Genomic DNA, 19,537 nt, shown 5'->3' with positions numbered 1-19,537 from the left:
ACACATTTAGAGTCAAAAAACATATCAATATCTGTTTTCTTATATTGATATTCAAAGTTCAGATTAATTCCCCCCTTTAAGTTTGTTCTGTACATTTCTCAGCATTAAACCTCTAAGAAACTTTGGAAAAAGGTAAAAAGAGCAACCAAATTTAGTTATGATAATTTATAGAAAATGGATCCCATATCAAGTATCTGTTCCTTTTATATCAATTCAGGAGTGAACAAAGAAACACTAACGAAAAAGAGGCTATTAGAACCTTTTGGTAATATTGTGAAAAACAAGCAGCATGACATCCTAGAAACGAAAGGGTCTTCACATCATTTCCCTTCCCCCTCCCCCAGGAGGATGACATTTGCATTGTTAAAAAATACACAGGACTTTAAAGACATTTACTGAATTTTGTTGAAGGCTCTTAAACAAAATTCTTTCTGTAAATGTAGCCAAATTTATATAGTATTTGTCAGAATAAATCCTAATCTTTCTGTATTTGGTTTTGTTTGCTAAACTTGTTTAAGATTTTTAAGAGCACTGATCAAATCCTACACACACATTTAACTTCACCAGTTAAGTTCATGCGACCTGGCAGAAATGAAGGTGAGCATGTACACAACTGCTTACAGGACCCAGATCTTACAAGCAAAACAACCTGAAACAAGTTACTCTCTTCTTTTTAAGGATTAAGACAAGACAATCTCTGTTAATTGTGTACATATCCTTTATCTGTAAAATTTATCACTTGTTAACATCATACCAATGTTTTAACAAAGTAAGAGTAGGGGATGCAGTCAAACCTTAGGTAATTCATACAAAACTGCTTTACATTTTGTTGTCACATTTGGCCACAAAGTGGAATTTCTTATCTAAAGGTTCTTAGTGCAACATACTGCAAGTATGCTTTGATTTGCAGCCTAGTTCAAAGTACTTGAAATCATGGGTCACTAGCACAATATACCACAGCATTCCCTGCCAGTCCTCTTCCCTGCTATTTCGGTGCAGTGTTTGTTCCTACTTGCTAGCAGGATCCAGGCGCAGTGTCTTGTAAGCCACTGATGTGTGCAAATATACACACATGTGCATAAAACAAAAACCAGAAGGAGCTTTGTTTTCCTTCTGCTGCTATTCCACATGAAGATGCAATCACAAACCAAGAATGCCTGGAAGAACATCACTGGTGGTAAGCTTAAATGGCAGACAAAACAAAGTCTGATCTGTTTAGACTTTTGTACTACTACGGAAAAACAACAGACTTCCAAGGCTGAGTTAGGCTTCACAGTGACACAGCCAAGGGCAACGGAGTTGTTGTCTGGAATTGTACTGTCAATGGAAGGAGGCCTTTGCATGGCACTCACAGCCCCTCTGCAGCCTCACTCCACTGCCCAGCACAGATGTGACATCCTGGCAATTGTTGTTTCCTGTAAAGAAAAAACAAACATAATTCTTTCAGCCCCACCACTCTATATTGAAACCCATGTGTTAAAAGCTGATTTCAAACTCCTGAAGGTTGATAAATCTAAAGGTAGAACTTGTACTGTTGCAAACACCTTCAGCTATTATTCTCATCTGGAAGCTGCCAAAGTGAGATGACTTTCAGGGTCCTGTCCTATCCCTCCAATTCCAATTTCATTATGTCATAGTGAGATGAGGAGACAAAATGATCATGGTGCAAGAACTACTTTCTCTTTTTCCTAACAGGAATGTGCAGTTATAAAGACAAATGGCATACTCACCCCATGGTGCTTTACAAAGCTAAGACAATATTGTAGTCAATAAATTTTTTTCTCAAAACTGCTTCATTGCAAGAATTCCATAGGAAAAACTTCCCCTTTACAAAATGGGCTGAAATTCCATTTTACCATTCTCTAGACATTTTCCATGACCCTAAAGTATTATTTTCCCCCTGTGCTTCATCCTCAAAGAACTTGCTAATATTTATTCCAACTAAACAGTTTAAAATGTGTTAGCTTTTTCCAGGAGTTCCAAGGCAATGTTGTTCCCTAATATAAAAAAAAAATGAAAGGTAGCATTACAAGTGTAGGAGGAATGACGCAGTCATAGCTGAAGATGCATGTCAGAGCCAAGACACAGCATCACATAAACACAGATGGGCTGCAGGGTCCCAGACAGGACCTGGAGCTGAGAAAACCCCAAGTGGTGTCCTCTAGGCCGCCTCATTTTCCCTGTGTGACAGAAGGTGGCACATCACAAACACTGGAAGGGAACCAGGGCTGAGGGAAAGGTTTGGGCACATTTGACCCTCATTCAGCAGGAGAGAAAGCAACACTAATGCAACATATCTCATCTTCCAAGCTGACAGTGCTTGTGGGAGATCCAGCCTGCTGGAATGGGGCAGCATGAAGGTGCTGGGTTTGGGGAAAACACTTGCTGTGGTCCATTTGTGTAATGGCTAAGATGGGTAAGTGTGGGTCTGTCAGGGGGAAGAGTAAAAACTTAGGAAGGGTAGGAAGGGCGCTCAAGCAGAAAGGCTTGAAAAGCATCATCACCAAGCATCCCTTAAGTTTTTGCAACACAAGACAAAATATCACTTGGTTCCATACCTGTGAGAGAGTTCTGAGACAATTAACAGGTTTCCACATGCAAAGTATTTCTGTAGATAATAAAATAATGAAATAAACTACATGTAATCGTCCTAAGAGACAATATTTTTTGTCAAGATTTAGACAAAGTGAGAAGATAACCAGGACTTGGCAACACTTGATTTTTTGCAAAACCACCCTCCTGCCCCCATAACTCCTAAGGGTGGGATTTTTTCTATCGTGCTTTCAAAGGGCCCCAGCCTATACCCCAGGTCTTGGCTCCCATTGTGTTGTTTAGGAAATATAAATTAAACCTCCTTTCTCATAAGTGCCAGGAAAGCAGGGCTCTGCAGCCAGTTTCAGGAGCCCTTGCCCAGGTCTTGTAGCTGCTCTGCCCCTTTTGAGGCCCAGCAGGCGATCCAGTATGCTTGACTCTGCTCCTGGCCACTGGCTGCGCTCAAATGGTCGCTTTCCCACCCCCTGCTGCCTAACTCCATGGAGGAGTAGAGGGAGCACGCCTTGTAATTCAAGTACCTCCTCCCCACAGGGAAAGGACAGGAGGTAAGAGGCAAGTCAGAAGACAGAAAACAAAAGGTTGAGCAACTGCCTGCAGCAAAATAGGGAATTCCAGGAGGGAATGCTGGATTTGGTGGCACCCTGATGAAACGCCAAATTACTAGCCAAATTACTAGCCTTTGCCTTGCTGAGCACTGGGGTCCTGGGCCTCAGGGAACAGGATTAAGATCAATTGGATCAATTCACACAAGTTGGAGGCATTGTTTCAGATTCTCATTGGAGTCACACACATGACATTGCAATGGATTCCACCATATATTTTTAAGTTCTTCTTCAGAACTTAAAGAGTTGTTTGTTTATTCTTACCTCTGAACAAAATTGTAAATTTCTTTGCTATGAAATACATGGAACTATTTTAACAAATCGTTGCTGCACATAAACTATTGCCAGTCATCTAATGGATTATGGATGATACTTTAAGTAGGCTGGCCACTTTACTGAGACCAAATCTCAGTGTATCATATCTTGTCTAATTTTAAAATCCTTGATTCATTAACCTTCTTCTCCTCTCCTCTCTTACTTTGCATCCATATTTTATAGATACATACGTGAATGTATTTACTACAGCTACATATCTTTTTCACATTAGATTAATTTTACTAATTGATCAGCCCATGGTGCAGCTGGAGCCATCTGCAGTGGTGGTTCAATGCATACTGGTTCAAAAATCCTCCATACTGCAAAGATGTGATGCAGTGAAAAATCCCAGTGCTGGGTCCAGTTTTCTAGAGTGTTGCTGGGTTAATGCTGCAACAACAGGCTTTGTCCCTTCTGCAGCTAGCGTGAAAGCAGCATGTATTTCACACTGTGTATTGTGATCTGTATGACAGAAATGTTCTGATGCACATCAAATCAGGTGAATGAGCCAGGGGTGATCTCGTTCTTTCTTCAGAGACTACTAAGACAAACTGCTGCAACTGCTTCAGTTTCTAAGCTGTTCTGTGAAGTCATTTATCTATCTTATCCAGAGGGAAAAAGAGCTTCCCACTGCTCAAGGGTGCCTTCCCCAAAGTAGGAACCAGTGTCATGTGAGAGGCTGGACATCAACATCAGGGTTTATAATGAAGATTTTCTTCTTACTGTGTACTGTGAAAGCATGTGAGCTGCAGCCACACCTGAGGGGACATGAAGGACAGAACAAAGTGTATGGGATTTGTGCTTAATGCCTGATATTTCACACATTTGGAAGGATCATTTCCCTGTTTTCACTTGTAAACCTTGGCTGGAAAATGCTCAATCTGAGGCAGGGAGGGGCCCATTGCTCAACACTTTTCTGTTAGTTTTGTAGTTTTGGAAAAGATATTGTATTCTTTTCTCAGTCCCTGAGTAATCTTAGAGCTACCTACCTGATGAAGTGCCTCTTTATCTCATTGCAGAGTTTTCACAATCAGCTTCATTCACTTTTCTTCATGATTCATGGTGTTTTATCTCTCAGGAGCAGAAGTAAGGCAGTTCTGGGATACACACCAATGAGACTGGTTCTTCTGGTCATCTGCCAAAGCTTGTGGTTATCCAGTTTCAGAAGACAGTGAAAATCATGGCTGTTTATATCAGCCTTTAATAAAATTTACAGCAACCTCTAGAGTTTATTAATTTAAGGTAGTTGCTTAAGTTAGAGTCCTGTGTTTATCTCTGTTGCCATTACTATTCAATATCTTAAAGGTGTTGTGAGAAGACACTATTCCTGCTCTCATACCTTCCTACCACTGATGCTCATATTTTGTCTACCCCAGCTTCCACTGTTTCAGCAGACACACAATGACTTTTTATTTTATAAACAGAGAAAATTTGTAACTCCCAGAACATATGATCACAGCTAACTTCTCAGTGCCTGAAAAGGTGGTCTGTGATGGCTTTTCTGGCAAACTCATAATTTTGACTAGTGATGGTGAAATGTTAAATCCCCATTACATTAACCTACCTTCTGTCTCAAGTACTTGGAATAGCACCAGGCCTTACAGAACAGAATTTCTTTTCTTTTTCCCAAGTTTCCAGCACAGCCTGGAAGGGCAGCTGGCTCTGCCTTGGTGTATTAGAGGCACGGTGCACACTCAGCTGGCTGTTTGACAGAATTTGCTGGGCAAAGGCACAGAGGAGCAGCAGCACAATACAGAAAGCTCTGATGAGCACTGGGATAAAACAGAGGGCGTTTCTCATATGCCTGAAGTCTGGTTTTGGTATAAAGTATTCTTTGCTTTGTGCACTTGTCTCGCTGATGTGCTTCCCCTGCTCTTGATGCCCTCCTATCTTTCCTTTCTTGCTCCTCTCCTCACCACTCTCTTCTGCTCTTTTCCACACCCTCTTCCCCCACCTGCATCCTCTGTGTCCTTTTTCCGCCTCTTCTAGAGTTACCCTGTGTGTGAAGCAGCCAATGCTTGGATTTCATGGGCAGTCCCTCATGCCAAGCATCTGGTGCCAAAGCAAATGTCTGGTTAAAATGCTGGTCTGCCTTTGGGATGGTGAGTGCTGGACGATGGACAAAGAACTGCTGGATGTTTGACTGGGGCTTGGCAGCAGCACCTGGGACACCTCTGCCCTTCCCAGCTCACCATGCCTCCCCTCTTCTTTACTCGTCACATGGACAGGGGAAGTTCTTACCTTCCAGCCTGGGGACAGAGGAGCTGCCATCTTCCCTTTCCATGGTGTGGGATTTTAGAGGGTACCTTTGATTAATTGTTTGATAAAAAGCTATTTTGTCCAGGTATTTTTGCCAGTGTTTTTCTGATGATTTTTACACCTAGTAGAAAAATTGATCAGAAGAGAAAATAAAATCATCTTACATACTTTCTTCACTCCTTTTGTCAGGCATAATCTGTTTCATACCACTTTTATTAACAAGATTATTACTGATAGTGGGTGGGGTTTTGACCCTAAAAAACATGTCTCAATTTCCCTCTACAAGACTATTTCACAGGCTGATCAGAAAGCAGGATCTGCTCTTTGAACTGTTTTTTCTTGATTAATCTGGTATTCATACAAATTAAATTAATAAATTTAAGTCTGACATGCTGATTTATTTTCAAGAGCGAGGTCTCACTTTGTAATATTCCGTGAGAAGATTGTGATTCCTCCTCAGTTTTATTTTCTGAGTTCCAGACAGAGGTCATATAAAAATAGTAACATATATAAAAAGATGTTTTTTCTTCAAGCCATTATTCTTAATTACACACAGCCTTGAACCATCCTTTCTCTCCTTAATATTTACACCAGTCCAATGTTTGTGCATTGTTATCATCTCTTCTATCAGTATCATAGTTCCACATGACTAACTCCCCTAATCTTCGTGGCAGGGAGGAGCAGTGGAGATTGCAATTGTTGTGTATCCCCTGGCAGCCTGACAGATGGAACAATCCCCACACAAGGCTCCACTATCAGCTGGCTCCTCTCATTACCTGGCAGTCAACTGGCCGCCTCGGAAAGCTGCTCACGGACGAGGAACTCTGCCATGGCAGCCCCAGATGGGCTCAGGCCAGATTCCTGACTTCCCTGCTGGTCTCAGTTCAGCAGTTTTACAGCTAACTAATTTTACAAGTGTCTTGCACTGATTGCACACATGCAATTGCACACTGAGCTGGGTCAGGGGACTCATATGGCTGAAAAGCAATGTGGAAAAAGGACACTGGTGCAAATGAGAAGGAGAAAGGCAAAGCACTCAGCAGTGTAAACTGTGGAGGAACATGTGCTGGCCAGGGGGACTTGGCCTCTGATTAAAGTCACTGGTGGCAGGCTGTCCTCCCCTTTCTGTAAGAAACCTTCCCCCAGTGCCAGCCTGTGTGGATGGGGCAGATTCCCCACCCACGACTTTTAAAGTGGAAGGAAAATGGCACTTCCACAATAGGATATGCAATTACTCTTTAATATCGCAACAGAGGTAGCTCAGGTAAGCACTGACTGCTTACACTATGGGCAGAGTTCTTTGAGAGGGACTCCCAGAGAGGCCACACAGCTCTTCTTTCATGAAGTAACAGTTTAGTGTGGAGAAAGCACCTCACTACTTCTTTACAGAAGGTGTTTAGGTGTTTCTGTTCACTTAGAGCAGGACAGTCCTAGCAGTAATGCTACTCACCTGGATGTTCCTACAAAAAAATTATCTTGGATAAAACACTGCACCACTGCTGTCCACATCTTAACAGAAGTAGACTTTCTCCTAGCAGTGATTGAGGTCTGTCTCAGTTTTGCCAGAATGGGACAGTTGTGGCTAAGGAAAGAGGCCAGGTCCCCAAAATTCCGCATTTCTCCGGCTTATATAACAACTACTGAAGTCCACTAGTTTAATTTCTGATGGCTCAAAGTGAGCATATATAGAGCCCATTAATAATACAGGCATGTCCAAGAAAAACTGGGAGAAAAGAATTAGGAAAAAAATCCCTAAAACCTCACAAAGAATCTAATCATGATTGGGTGAGAAAAGAATGTGGCTGTGGATTGATGGATGATGTGCAGATATTTTCTGTTAGAGACTTATGAAGTAAGTAGAAAGTCCAGATGTTTCAGAGACAGTAAATAGCTCAATATTTCTGAAATGGGTGTTGTCAAGGGAGAAAGTTAACACTGAGATGCCCAAATATGTTATTATCTTCCACTTGGCTTTATTAATTGGTGTCTAGCTGAGGTTTTCTTCTAAAAAGAAAAGCATTTTGACCTTCATCTAGGCAATTTTTTTTGTTAGTTATTTCAACTAAACATATCAGGCAGGCACTTGTAACAAATTTGGATCCTAGTATAGGACCTGGTTGCTGTTGCACATGACCAGAGAAGTGGTACGAACATCATGATTGCGGGCTGGTGTAATCTTCAGTCCAGTTTTATCTGTATTGCAGAAACCTAGAGGCTGGAGATTTCACTCAAAGGCACAGAAATTGCTCTATACTCACACATCTGTAACTTAAAAGTTCACTTCCTGTCCCCCTCACAGGTCTTTATAGATTTGCACCTAGCCAATTCTGCTTGGAAACAGACATTGTCCTGCACTGTTAGTATCCCCATCTTTTGTTTTCCACTGTCAGTAGGTCTGTTGCTCTTTCTGTTGCTACATATCCTCAGCCTCAAAGAAGCTCCAGGTCACTCAGCCAGCTCACATTAATGAGTTGCTTAAAAGATAAACTTAAATCGCAGCTTTGATTTGTGATTTGCTCTGCTAATGCTTAAATCAGTAATAGTTCTTCAATACTGTACCACCTAAGCAAGCCACAGCTTTGCAGTAGATTTGTCTTGACATTTTATTTTGGTGGATTTTCAAAAAGAGATCAAACCTTGCCTCCAGGCTTTGGTCCAGTCAACCCAGTGGCTTCCCTAGTAGCAGCACACCTGGCAGAGTCTTCTGCAGTCTGCAGAAAGTTTTCTCCACCACTGCTGGGGTTTGGCTGCTGGTTCACTGTTCCTCTCAGCAGGATCTTACTGCTTGGTGCCAGGATTTTCATCTGCAGTCTCTGGGCTGTCCTTCCACCAGCTCTGCAGGGATGGAGGAACAACTCTGCCTTCCAGAAAGTACTCTGTGTCCTTTACAGGTGTTCAGGTGTTCATAGGGATCTTTTTAAAACTTCTCACCAATTAATCTTCAGTAACTTCTGTTATTCTTGACCTGATAGGCATTGGGTATTTTGACTTTTTGTCCTTTCTGGATTAAGGGCTTTCAGACCCAAAAATCCTTACAACCTTTCATACATACATTAGTGAATGCTCTTCCAATGGCTTGGAAGATATATAAATACTCTTTCCCTGGAAAAAAACGAGTGAGCTGTACTCATTCCTTCCTTCCTCACTTTGCAGGCTTTGTGCTATTTATGGCTCAGCACCCACCCCCAGAGTCTGTTCCCCCAGTTTACTACAGCATATTCTGTACCTGCATTCACACCACAAGGAGTCACAACTCCTAAAGGTGAAGACATCGTATACTGCAAGTCTGAAAGTCTGATACTTTCCCCTTAGTAACTGCATTTCTTCAAAGAATTTTAAGTAAGTAACTCATACTCACACCATCTGAGACAGACTGGCAGGTTTTGTTGCTTCTTGTCCTCTCTACAAGGAAAATATGGTCAGGAATAGAATTTAATTTAAATTTTAAGATTTCTACCTATTTTACAAAATCTTTTAATAATCCCTAATGGCAATTCCAAAAAAACTTGTATCATAAATAATACTTTCCTTGGACCTGAGGTGTGGCATATGTATATGTGTGTGTGCATAAAGACAGACTCACACTTCTTCCTTTTTGTACAAAAATGTTGTTCCTCAGCATCTGAGAGCACCTGAAGCATTAGAAATGGAGAGAGCAGAACAAAGGACAGTATGTAGGCTCAAAGTGTGACCAGCATATGCAAAATGTAATCATTGTTGGGACCACTAAAAATTCCATGACCAGCAATGATTTATTAGTAGTGCAGAATCCAGGGAAACACTCCCTTCTAAATTATTGTTTCTCTGACTCTAAGCGTTCAATATATTCCCATCTTGAGCCAGGGAATTTATTTTCTCCTCTCCTCTATGTTTTTCTGTGGTTTGCATTATCATTCACTAAATATACTTGGACATGACATTACTTTTCTTGAGGTACAGATTTGAAAACTTCTGTGACTCCCCCTTTGACCCTCCACCATTTCAGGAATTTCATAATTAAATCAGTAACTCACACTCCCATAATGAACGGGACCTCTTTTTTGGTGTTATATAAATTACATACTTTTCAAATAAAAAGGGCAGACTAACAAAACTTACCTAAAACTCACTAGATTGAAAGGCCTGAAATATGTAATTTTCATGTTTACACAATTTCTCCCTTTCTTCTAGAAGATATGTATAAGTAAAGTTGAAAATCTGCCACTGAGACAGCTTAAAAGTAGATCTAAAATATAAATTCTTACCATTTTGTCTGGAAAGCTACCATTCTTCTGTCACCAACTATTTTCATTAACAACTTACATGCTTGATGGAAGTCTTTTTCTGTACTAATTACTCCAATTTTCAAGAAACCAGAGGATGAAGTATTTGTCATTAAGGGCCAAAAAGAATAAGTAAAGTTACTTGGGTCTTAAATGAGCCAGACCAAAAAGTATCATATTGCCTACACTATTACTACATGCTCAGTTTGATAAGCCATTGATGTCAGGTTTGGCCAACACTAAGTTTGTCTTGGCTGTGAATTTGCTGAAGATGTTATCAAATACACTGAGGGTTGGGGAATCTTCTGATTGCAACATTGAGAAAAGGAGGGGGCAGACTCAGCTTTCAGAGAATCAATCCACACAGGTACCCACTGATGTTTCATGGCGGCCTTTGCAGAGCTGCTGCTAACTGTGAGAAGGAGATGTGCCCCCCTATTGCTCTAATACCGATTAAGGAAAAGAAAGAGCACACAAAGGTGAAATTTCCAAAACTCAGTAAACCTGTGTTTCACTGCTAAAGACAAAGAAGAAAGAGATTCCAGTGTGATCTAGAGATGGGTAGTTTTTGTTACCTCCTTTGCAAAGAAGGCAGGAGAAGCAGAAAATATCTGCCAGAAAACGGGTAAGATGGGCCATATAAAACAACAGACAAAGATATATCAGCTGAGCCAAAAAATTGTTAATTGGGATGCTGGTCTGGGAGTTCACAGCTTTGTAGCCATGTAAAGGCTGGTGCTTGACTCTTACTCTTTCTTTTGCTAAGATGCTAGACAAATTCATCTTTTGAAAATTAGCACATGTGACTAAATACACAATGATAAAAGCACTTATATTATTTCCATAAATTCCCCTGACAGCCATTTGAATGCAAATTGAGCAGAAAGAAACCCTGTATAAATGAATTAACAAGGAAAGGCGGGGGGGGATGTGGGGAAAGAAACAGGACTGAATATAGACATACTAGATACAACCTCTTAAAAATAGAGTTGGTTCATATTCAATATAATTGAAGAAGGCATTTCAAAAACCATTATTTAGGGTCAGAGGACTCTTAATTTATCCAGCTTGAGTGCACTGATACAGTCAAGATAGTGAAACGTTTCATCTATTTCAATACTGCAAACCAGGAACTGCCTGTGATGTGTTTGCTTTCTTCCTTTTGTCTCCATGAACAGAAGAAACAGCAACCTCATAATTGAAAAGATAACATCACAAAATTAAAATGATACAGCACAAAAATTGTGCCACATGTTTAGAATATGCAGTAAACAAATCTCGTTTTGGTGAGGCTCTGTTACAGTGCTTGCTGACCTGGCATGTGCAAGCTGTGTAAGATTGATGACTGTTAGAAGATTTACAAGAAAGCTAAAATTAAGCAGGTAACCAGTTCATTTTATCTTGAAAACAGTGAAATGAGATGAAAGTTTATACCAGTTTGGAGTGTGGTATATTATTTAGACTGTTTTTTTCTGAGAAAGGGATACACAGGTCAGTGGGAACTTTTGGTTCCCAGTGCTGCTGCTGCTCTACATTGCCACAGTGGAACCTGAGGCTGTGACACTGGTGCTAACACCAGGGGCTGAAGATGAGGAACAAGGGCAGAAATAAACTTCTCCTCATAAACTCACACCAAAGAAACCAGAGGGAGACTGCAGGTTCACCTGGGTATTAGTCATCCCAAAGCATTTCATTGGAAAGCATTAGTGGAAATAAGATGGACGGAACTTAATCTGGTATGAAGTAGTACGGGGAAAACAACTCCAGAGGGAAACCAGAAAGAAAAAAGGCATATACTCTCTCCACAGGTACCTAAAACAAGCATCTGCTGCAATACAGATCATTAAGAGCAGTAGGTAGGAACAGACCTATTGTAAAACCAAGTATGGGTTGCAAGAAGTAGCACTAGTGACTCACTGTTGAACAGTGTTAAATTGCCATTCAGCTCTGGTGAGTCAGGGATAACTGTACAGATGGATATATCATGTTCAGAAAAGATGTAATATCATGACACTTCTAATTTACAAGTGTATTTTCATTTGAAAAGAAGTTACTTAATCACAAATAACTTCAGTTTAAAGAAAATTTTTAATTTCTTTCCCTATTTTTCCAATAAAACTATAATTATTTAACATAGTTAAAAATATTTGAGGCTGAAGTAGCCACATGGCACAACTCAGTTTAAATAGAATCAGTTTGAACTTCGCTTCAAAATTAGAAACTGATGATTTGAATTATAGCAAAAACCAAACAACACGTTTAAATAACAACATGGACTGTCCAACAATCCAACAGTGAGGGTTTGAAATAGGCAATAGAACAGATTCCAGACTCTGAACAGATATCCTTTCTTTATGGCTAACTGGGTTTAACTTCACACGGTTTAAAAGATATATGTGAATGTCTAGCTACAGCTGAAAGAAATTAACTACATCCAACAGATCCTTTCTTGTACAGACCACATAAAAAGATAAATCTATGAAATGCTTAGACAAAAGACTCCTTAAAATTAGTCTTTCATGAAAACCATCATTCAATCATCTTCTTAATGTGACCCAAGATATAAGTATACAAGGCCTGTACCAGGTGAAATTACACCATTGTACACATTGCCTATCTAAAACTCTAGTACTGCAATGCAAAACACAGCTTTTATCCCAAAGGACTCTCTAAAAAAACTAAAACCCAAGCCATGCTGGGGACACAACCTTGTCTCCCCTGCAGAACAGCTGCAGAAAAGAATCATAACTGTTTGCAAGGTACAAGAGGACTGCATGCTAGTTGTGATTAGTGAAATCAAGCCCCTTGTTACGAGACAAATTTCATTGAGTTACCAAAGTGAAAGTGCATTGGGAAGCTTAACATGAAAGGATTACAAACTTGCTTTGCTGGTCTCATCTGTGGGAGGCCTTAGTTGCATAGGGAAAGCACTGCAGTGAGAGCCTATGCTCAAGCACCAGCACTGCTTCAGAGTTCAGATGATCTTTAGGTCAAAATCATTCTGCATTTGATCTCCCTCCCTGCCAAATGGAAGAAAAAAAGTCCTCACTTTTGTAAAGAACAGAGTGAGGCTTAATGCTGTGGGCTTGTAAAGCTATTTGAATAACAAAGGAGACAGAGCCATAGTAGAATAATGATGCTAAGTCAGGATGTTCCAACAACACAAGACTACGGCACTGATTAAATATTGATGTGAGAAGGAGAATTGGTAGAAATAGATCATTATATCAGACAAAACATCTTCCCTAGAGAGCTAACAGATAGTACTGCCCAGACAGACATTCAAAGGCACTCCATGAAACCTAGATAAAAATGGGGAAATATTGACACAACTTCATCCATTTTAACTGTTGTTCCGTCTGGATAGCAAGATAGCTGCAGGTCATGCGGCAGTTGCTGCCTGCAAATATGCATGCTTAAAACTATTACCTACACCTCTACACAACTGTTCATGTGATGATGGTCTGAATGTCAGCAGCACAACAGGTCTCAGCTCATATCAAACAGACAATGGAGATTCTGTGGGAGGCTCCAGACAAAACTGGCATCCTTGAAAGACAGCACCACATCCTTAATACTCTCCACACCAAGTTGTATGTCAAATTCTAAAAACTGCCCTTTCTCCCAGCAAGATTTTAATTACTTGAAAGGGGGAGAGGGAATCTGAGATAACCAGTCAATTAAGAAAATATTTCCCAGAATGATTTTGAGATGTTGTCTGACAATGGTCTGAGCAGGGCTACTGGCATTGTGCCATGTTGTTAAGGAAGCTAAGTTGTGCTGTTAGGCAGCCTTTGTGCTGAACTGTGCCACAGACACCGCCTTCCACAGAGAAGATGTTGTCTGCAGGCAAGTCACTGCTCAAGGCATTCCCAGGCCTCATAGTTACTATGGCTGTACAAGAAGGAGGTAACACATCCTTTGGATGTTGAGGCCTTTTTCAGGATCTTGAAGATCAAGAAATTAAGCAGCAAATGAATAAAAGCTTAGGCTTTTAGCTGAATAGGTAAGGTGAGGACCAGTGTTCTGAAACCAGTCGGTTTCTGGGCAGGCACCAGACCTACCTATTCAGAGAACTGCACAATGACCTTGAGATGGAAAAAAATAAAGCAAGCCTGTCTGTCCTGCGGAAAAAAGGCAAGCAGAGTGACCCGGCCAGTCAGAGAGAAAAAAATGTGCCTCTTCTACCTGATCCCTCAAGACCCACATCCATGATACCATGACCAAGGATTAGGGGGCTGTTTTGAAGGTGATGGATCAAGAAACTAAGCCTCTGTTTCGGAACTACATTTGTCCGACATGAGGGAGGGTGATTCTCATCATCCCCTCTAGACAGGTTACATAGATTTGCCAAATTCAACATGCACTCATTCTCTGCTAAGGAAATGCTCTCTTGCTCAAAATATTTTTGTTCTGTCTTTCCATTCATTGAAGACTTTTCATCCACTGGACACTCTTTCCATGCTGTGTAAATGCTGCAGATATGCAGAGAATTCACGGATGGAGGGAAAAAGGTATAATCCCAAAGGTTTGTGAGACCACCAGCACCATAGGGAGCTGCAAATCCCCATAAAAGGGTTGATAAACTGCTTTAGCATGAAGGTGGGCCAGTCATGACCTAATTTTGACATTTGGCATAACTGAAGGACGACAGAGAATTTTACTGGGCATCAAAACCAGACCATGTGCTGTTAGAAAAGTTGTGTTAAAAAGACAGATAGAGAAATGAGGATAGATGAAAAAACTTCAAAATAAAGTTAATTATAGGTATGTATATCTGACACTAAAGTAGTTCTGGTAACAGAATCTCACATTTACATCCTCTGAAACATCAGTGTAATATTTTTTTTGTTTTTCAACACATTTGTCTGAGTGCATTTTGAGCATACACAAGGATCTTTCCTACAGGACTCTTTAATTGAGTTACTTTGGTAATGTTTTTCTCTCTCAATTTTCTATAACTTTTTGTTCAAGAAACTGAATCTGATATACTGTAGCCTTAAAGTAACCACAGAATAGAGACATGCAGAACAGACACTGCTCAATAGAAGCAAGTCATTTTAACAGGTGAAGAAAAATCCGAGCGATTCTGAAGGAGAAATAAATACTGAAACATTTTATGTATTCCAGCTATCACAGCCCATAAATGATTACATGAAAGAGATATTTTGTAAAATGCATGTAGACAAGATTTTTCCTTTGTTCTGTAACCACAGATAAGGTTAAAGTTTCCTCATAGGAAACTTTAAAATGGGGGAAAAAATGATGGCATTTACCTTACCGTATGGAGGTCTACATATGTCAGTACAGTGGTGGTATCCAACATGCTTATCTGCACTCCCACTTGACTCTACATCTGTCTAACTACCCAGGAGAGTGATGCATCTGGAAAGGTTGAATAGGCCAAGGGAGTTTACATGTATTTTGCAATGTTCTTGAGAAAATTTACTGGAGAGAGGTCAACATGTCTTTTTTCTTGTATCTCTTTGCATTAAATAAAAACACATTGTATGTTATTTGAACACCCTGACAACTACGTTTATTTATTAGTTTGTTTGTTTTTGCTAAGAATGCAGAAACATATTTGAAACTGTTTGCTTTTGAGAACCTTGTATGCAAGGGGAATGCTTGAGAGGGCGTAATATGAGGATTAGTACTGAGCAACAGATGTAGATGAAGAGAAAAAACAGGTTTCTGATGGAACAGATTACAGCAGAAAATGCTTTCTGAAGAAGTTCATAGAGTTGCAGTCCAAAAATTAGCATCTTTTTTATTTATGGTAGTGATTCATGGTAGCCTGTGACAGGATGGATGGGAATGGGGCATGAGAGAAATGGTGGGGAGGGTTGAGCAGTGCCAAGGAAAAGGACTGGCCCGGGGGAGGGGAGGCCTTTCACATGCCTTTTCTGTCCATGCAGCCGGTCAAGGCACAGGCTTTGATCTGCTCAGGATGACAGTGAGCCAAACTGTCCCTCATTCAAATGAATCCACCAGACAGTTGTGAGACATTCCTCAAAGGGTCACCAGCAAAGGGCTGTGGAGGAGGGCAGCTCTGGCCATACTCCTGTATAACATCTCAGAGTCTCACCACCTGCTGCAATTTCCCCCCACATCAGGCTCAATTTGTATGCAAATTCTCCCTCATTTATTCTTGCTCCCTTCGGAAAGGACAAATTAAGTATAATAACTGTAATTGCTTTAATAACATGAAGAAAACGACACCTTTATGGGACCAATAATCAAAGACTGAGACTGTAATACAGCATGACAGGTGTGAAGGCATGCCACCAGCAGTGATTTTCCCATTTCAGTATTTCTTTCGTCACCTCGAAAACTGCTTGTCTCACTGAGGCAGGCATGGCTGGTGCATGGCTGTAAACTCCACACTGTTCCCGACAAGCCAGTCAGGGTTCCTGTGGTAGAGGCACCACTGGCAAGCGGCAGCTCTGCCAGAGCAGCGACTGTGGGTCATCAGCACCCGGCTCTGGAGGAGGACATGGGGTGGCATCATCTGGTGAGGCAGAGCCGCTATTGAGGCCTCCTCAAACTCATGTCTCCCCTCAGCTCTGTGGCAAACAAATCTCTATGGCTAATAGGTCACAGGCTCGGGCAAATGGCCATCCCTAAGGAGGCCTCAGTGCCGGACATCTCAGTCCATTCAGAATGGTGGGCCACATCTCACTGGGATCACCTTCTGCAAGCCTCATGCTGAACCAGACATTATCTATTTTTGGCAACTTTTTCTGGTATGATTCTGACATTAGTAAATGAGAATCAACTTTCAGCATAGTCAGCTGGAGCAAGGCACAGTTGACCTTGGCTTTTAGTTATACTCAAAGCCATCTACTAACAATTACATTTTCTAGTTACTTGCATTGTAACCTGTAATTTTGATCATAAAAGAGTCTCAGAACTATCCCCCTGTAATAGTCTCTGCTTTGATAAAAGATAAACCCACCATCAAAGATCAATTACTGCATGAACCAGAGTTCCCACCCAAAATAACCAGACATGGAAGCACAAAAGATGGTGAGAAAATGGGCCTTCATGCATACTCTGATGGAGAAAGAACACAATACTGTGTCTCATCTGGACACAACTATGAATTAACTGGTCCTTGGGTGCCAGGGGAATTCCAGACCGGTATTAACAACCACTCCAAGGGCACACTTGCATGACACGGGAGAGAGATGTGCAAACAGGTGTGAATATCAAGGGGTTTTAAAATTCTATATGCAGGCAGAAATTAAAAGGATCCAGTCACTAACTGGAAACACTGACTAGTAGTGAACACCTCCTCAGGCCTTAATCAGGTTAGATGCAAAACGGTTCACACAGACAAAGTGCTTGAGAACATCCTAATCACTGGTATCCAGGTAGTATAAAGTACCAAACTTGAAAGAAAGAACAGTTTCTGTTTAATTTGTTTTGAGCCAAAACCTAAAAGCAAAACTGCTTTCTGAATCTCTCAGATTCAGAAAAAAGCACGCAGAACAAGATTTACCATCCCACAGCAGTTTCATGGAAGATCTGTCCTTACTATTGAGAACCTAGAAAACAAGATATTTCTAATCTACAAACACTGTATGCATTTCTTTAATGTCTATGTCACCAATATGAGATATGTAGATATACATATGTACATATGAAACCACCACATTTGATACTAAATGCTTCAGAGATCAAAAGCGAGTGCTAAAAATAGGCAAGGTATTTATATAGCCCATAATAGTAGAATCCCATATTGCTGGCACTTCTCAGTGGAGACAGGCCTGAGCCAAAATCTCAGGTCTGCACATCATACCAACAAAAGAAAACAAATAAACAAAGAGCTGAAGTTCTGTCTCAGATCTCAGAGGGTTACCAGGAATGCTCCTGGTTCTGTTAAAGACGTTGGTGTATGGGTGTTTGGTACTCTTAATGCACCAGGAAAAAAGGAAGAAAAAAAAGAAAAAAAAAAAAAGAAAAGAAAAAGGAAAAGAAGCTCCCTTTAGTCTATGAGTGAGCACTAAAATCAGCTTGTTATGTGAATGAAATGAGAGAACCCTGAGGAAAAAAGCCTCAGTAACATACTACTATCTTTAGGTAAACATTTGTTTGCAGTATCTTTTTAAAACAATACTGTCAAGTTCAGTGATTGACGATTTCACGTCATTAATCACTGACAAACAATTATTTTTTCAGCTGTGGATCATGTTAATTGTGGAAGCTAATAGGAAGGAATGTGAGGTAAATGGTCTCAATACCTTTAGTATATGTGATGACTTTCACAGACTTGCAGTACTGTATTTACTGTAACCAAAAGGTCATGCTCTATATAATAAAGGCAAAAGTGAACTTTCCTGCATCAATCACACTCTTGCAAATCATGTAAAAAATACTTTAGACAAGGCAATTAGCATTTTTAAAAATCAATCTTAGTTTCAAATACTTGAAGGAAGTCTTTCAATTCTGACATCCATGTGTAAACCAGAGAGAATTACATCTAGCTGGCAAACAAAGCAATTTATTAAAAATGGACTAATGCTGTTATAACTCATATTACTGAAAATGAGTGCTAATTTCTTCTCTGCATCAAGATAAATATTGAGAAAATGATGAGATTGCATTTTTCATTCCAATGTTAAACAAAAAAAAAAACTTTTCCAGATACTGCAGTTAATCAGTGTTAATTTTAAATAGTACAATCTGATTCACATCTTGAATCTCTATGTCCTACAAAAATACCAGACATGGGAATGCTAGAATAAAATAATTCTGACTTAGTTTTGCAAAAATGTATTTGTTTCCACAAGGATTAAAACTTCATACTGGTAGAAATAGGGTCTTCGAAAGTTACAATAATACTGCAATTTGGGTATAAATTTCTCTGAGGAAAAGCTAGGATATATGCTTTAAAATAAATGAGAAAGTGACACAAGACAAAAAATGCTATTTTAGTGTATGTTAACTGAACATAAAATGGATTCATTTCTATAGAAGAGATTTTTAAAGCGTCAACTTTTAATGCACAGCAGGAAGTATTGTTTTAAAAGGAGTATGTTGAAGTTGACAAGCCCAAAATGTAACCTACCATAAAATTAGACTTTTTACATTTTTTTACATAATGCCCTTTTGATCCTGAAATATCTATCAACCTTCCTAATTCAAGACTGTCACATTGTGAAAACACCAAACACTTTGCAGTGTGATTGGCCATTAAACTTGTTTTGGTTTTGCAACATTCATACGCAAGTCATGATTTCTTCTCTCCTGCATACCATTTCTGGGATTATGCATTTGAACAGCACCAGACCTTTTGTTTGAGATTTCAATGATTTAGCATTTCAGCTGGCAGTGTTTTATAACAAAGTTATAACATAAGGCTCCTGTACTCCAGTGTTCAGTGCTTCCTTTGAAAGACGGCAGCTCTTCATACATGGAAGTTGCCAAACCACAAAAGGATTTTTTGTCTTCTTTTACTTATTACATGCAAATACTTTCTAGTGCATACTGAAATGCAATAAATTATAGTTACATGGCATAGTAATAAAAATGAACAACAGC

The 19,537-nt window shown here is 40.0% G+C and overlaps 1 protein-coding gene across 1 annotated transcript in view; it reads right to left on the bottom strand.

Annotated features, from left to right (window-relative positions):
* Window positions 1–553: 553 nt before the first annotated feature.
* ARL15 (ADP ribosylation factor like GTPase 15) overlaps window positions 554–19,537 on the bottom strand; it is a 255,678-nt gene continuing 236,694 nt past the window's right edge. The window contains exon 8 of the mRNA XM_048290889.1: window positions 554–1,415. Within this exon, the coding sequence (XP_048146846.1) occupies window positions 1,368–1,415 (48 nt within the window). The 3' untranslated portion in view covers window positions 554–1,367. The remainder of the gene's footprint in view (window positions 1,416–19,537) is intronic.

The sequence above is a fragment of the Corvus hawaiiensis genome, chromosome Z (assembly GCF_020740725.1).
Source record: "Corvus hawaiiensis isolate bCorHaw1 chromosome Z, bCorHaw1.pri.cur, whole genome shotgun sequence".
In the NCBI taxonomy this organism is placed as follows: domain Eukaryota; kingdom Metazoa; phylum Chordata; class Aves; order Passeriformes; family Corvidae; genus Corvus; species Corvus hawaiiensis.
Note: the sequence above shows the minus strand (reverse complement) of the source record. Positions and strands in the feature narration are given on the sequence as shown.